Below are 2,479 nucleotides of genomic sequence, written 5' to 3'. Positions count from 1 at the left end.
AAAAACACTACATTGCCTCTTAAAGTACAGGAAAAGAAGACACCTGAGCCTGCTCAATAATTTGACGACCACCGACCTGTGAGACTTTAGTAGAAGTTCCGTACCAGAAACTAATTTCATGTACCGCATATTGGATTTTCAGTCGCATCATCAGGGGCTTTGATGGGATTGTATTCTTGACCTGAGGACAGAAACTCACAACGCCTTGCGAAAATCATACACCGATAAGCGCTGTGATGGCTTGAGTTATGGCGCCAAGATTATTAGCAGGTATTTTGGTGCCGGAGGCTGGCCTCATTTCCATCGAGACATATCGTGGAACTGCGGCTTGAAAAATGAATCGCTCGAAGTCCTTATGTGTGTGATTTAAAAACGTACACATGATATCTGTGACCGTGATATCCGCTTGACTTTTTAGTAGATCCATTGTTATGCTCAGACCATCCTTCTCGTAGACTGGAACACGAGCCACTCTTTCGCCTGGTACCGATGATGTGCGCACATTAGATGCCGGCAGCTCGGTTGAGTGCATTTGGAGGGGAGGCGCATGAGAGGAGGCATCAGCAAATATATCGGAGAGAAGGTCTACATCATTTGGAAGCACATTGTCAGTGTGACTATCGACCGCCAAGCTCTGTTCTCGAGATGTTTCCACCGTTCCACCGAGGAGCTCATCCAAATCGAGCAGGTCCGTTGGTGGAGACGCGAGGGCCGCACTGCCTTGCGGTTCCTGGTCCTTCTTCACACGGTCCATGCTAGAGAAACGGCTATGTGAGGATATTTCCTCCTGCTGTTGTCTCGAACCTAGTAACAAAGCGAAGTTGGGATCTTAAGATGATGTTTATAGTGCACAGGGCTGCACAGAGAATAGTGGCATCAGCTGCGGGCATTCTAGCAAGTGCATGCGGGAGAACTTCTTTCCACGACCCATCCAATAGTGAGAGATACTCGCAGGACCGTTGCTGCAGTTCCAGAGACAACGATGTGATGAATTGCCTACGGTTTACAGCATTGCAGAAATTGTGACTGCGCATGATTACTCTGGAAAATGCTTCACAAGTTCCTGACATTCAATCTGTCCACTATCAAGACGGCTTGCAAGTTTCATGAGAGCTGTGAGAACATACGACTTTGTGAGGATAGTGGCGAGATGAGACTTGAGAACAGCTTGTAAAAGCCCCAAAACCTCGGGAATCTGTATCGCACTGTAGCCCTCGGTTAGACTGTCATTGTAGGGGACGATGAGATGATTGCCAAATTCACCAATACACCAAATAGCGACGTGCATTAGCGCTATCTGGACCCGAGGCAGCTCATCCCGCAAAAGTCGGAATAGTTTATGCGTTGCAAAACCGTGCAGCGCCTCAGATAGAGTTAAGTAGCCCACGGTTGCACATGCAATGCTGTCATCACAGTGATTACCTGCAATCGATAGCATAGTAATCAGAGTTTCGATTTGCCATTTATCAGAGGGCGCAAACCTACGCGTAGGTATCACCTTACAGTCAAGCTTTGCAACGGTATTAGTGGGTGTCTCGCTAACTCAGGAAAACTACTTTTCGGCAACAGTGGAGACCTGTGAGATAGTCTGAGTCATTTTTAGACTTCAGTGTTACGCGGGTTGCAGACACGACTACAGATAAGAGCTCGATGTTCAGGTGGTGCAACGACGAGGTAGTTGAGCAACTCCTTGACCAGCTCTATAATGTTACTGCCATTGACAAGTTGATACGTGAGCTCCAGCGCCCGTTGGCGGATCGAAACGTCCGGATCCTTTAGACAATCAAGGATCGTTGCACCTGTGTACGAAACATCTCTGCGCAGATCACATCCTAGTTCGACACTTTTGCATGCGATGGCGCTGGACGGCGGCAATGTCTTCGCTGACAACGTTGGTGAGCGAATTCAAGGCCACCTGAATGTTATACACCATTTGAGTTTGCGCTGTAGCAAGATTATTTATGCTCCAGGCTTGGAAACATCAATCACAAACGGCGCTGATTGGGAACATAACGAATATTATTGTCTCGATTAAGAAGGAATCGACCAAGAATGTTTACCGCCAAAACCTTGAGGCCAGATTCAGACTCGACCGTCATGATTGCCTTGACGCATTCGTAGAGAATGGCATTACCGGCATTCCGGGTTGTCTCGGTGTTGGTAGCAACCTGGGTCAAGCTGAATTCACAAGGAAAATAATTCTGAAAAGATCTAGATGGATATTGAAGTAAATCAAGTAGTTTTCATCTCAGTGATGGCTTGTGCAAGCACATCGTTCATGGCTTCACTTGCTTCATCATTCCCCTCACCTACAAGATCAAATTGAATCGTACCGCTGCTGAGCGGCCTCGCAACCTAAAATTGTGAGAACCTTCAGGAGCTTAACCTAATCGAATTTCAATTAATTGACTAATGTAGCACCAATACAGACCTGCAAGAAGGGATCAGCAATGCCCGCAATATCATGTTCAGGCCTAAG

The 2,479-nt window shown here is 47.0% G+C and overlaps 1 protein-coding gene across 1 annotated transcript; it reads right to left on the bottom strand.

Moving 5' to 3' along the window:
- Positions 1–2,474, bottom strand: AURANDRAFT_39075 (hypothetical protein; the record flags this gene model as incomplete). The annotated part of the gene is made up of 11 exons (XM_009042810.1): positions 1–76; positions 125–181; positions 233–804; positions 863–996; positions 1,053–1,498; positions 1,630–1,799; positions 1,843–1,915; positions 2,010–2,168; positions 2,260–2,309; positions 2,356–2,386; positions 2,432–2,474. 9 exons carry the CDS (start codon positions 2,278–2,280, stop codon positions 20–22), a joined length of 1,689 nt encoding a protein of 562 aa, XP_009041058.1.
- Positions 2,475–2,479: the final 5 nt, after the last annotated feature.

The sequence above is a fragment of the Aureococcus anophagefferens genome, assembly GCF_000186865.1.
Source record: "Aureococcus anophagefferens unplaced genomic scaffold AURANscaffold_38, whole genome shotgun sequence".
Classification (NCBI taxonomy): Eukaryota; class Pelagophyceae; order Pelagomonadales; family Pelagomonadaceae; genus Aureococcus; species Aureococcus anophagefferens.
This window is presented reverse-complemented; position numbering and strand designations above follow the sequence as displayed.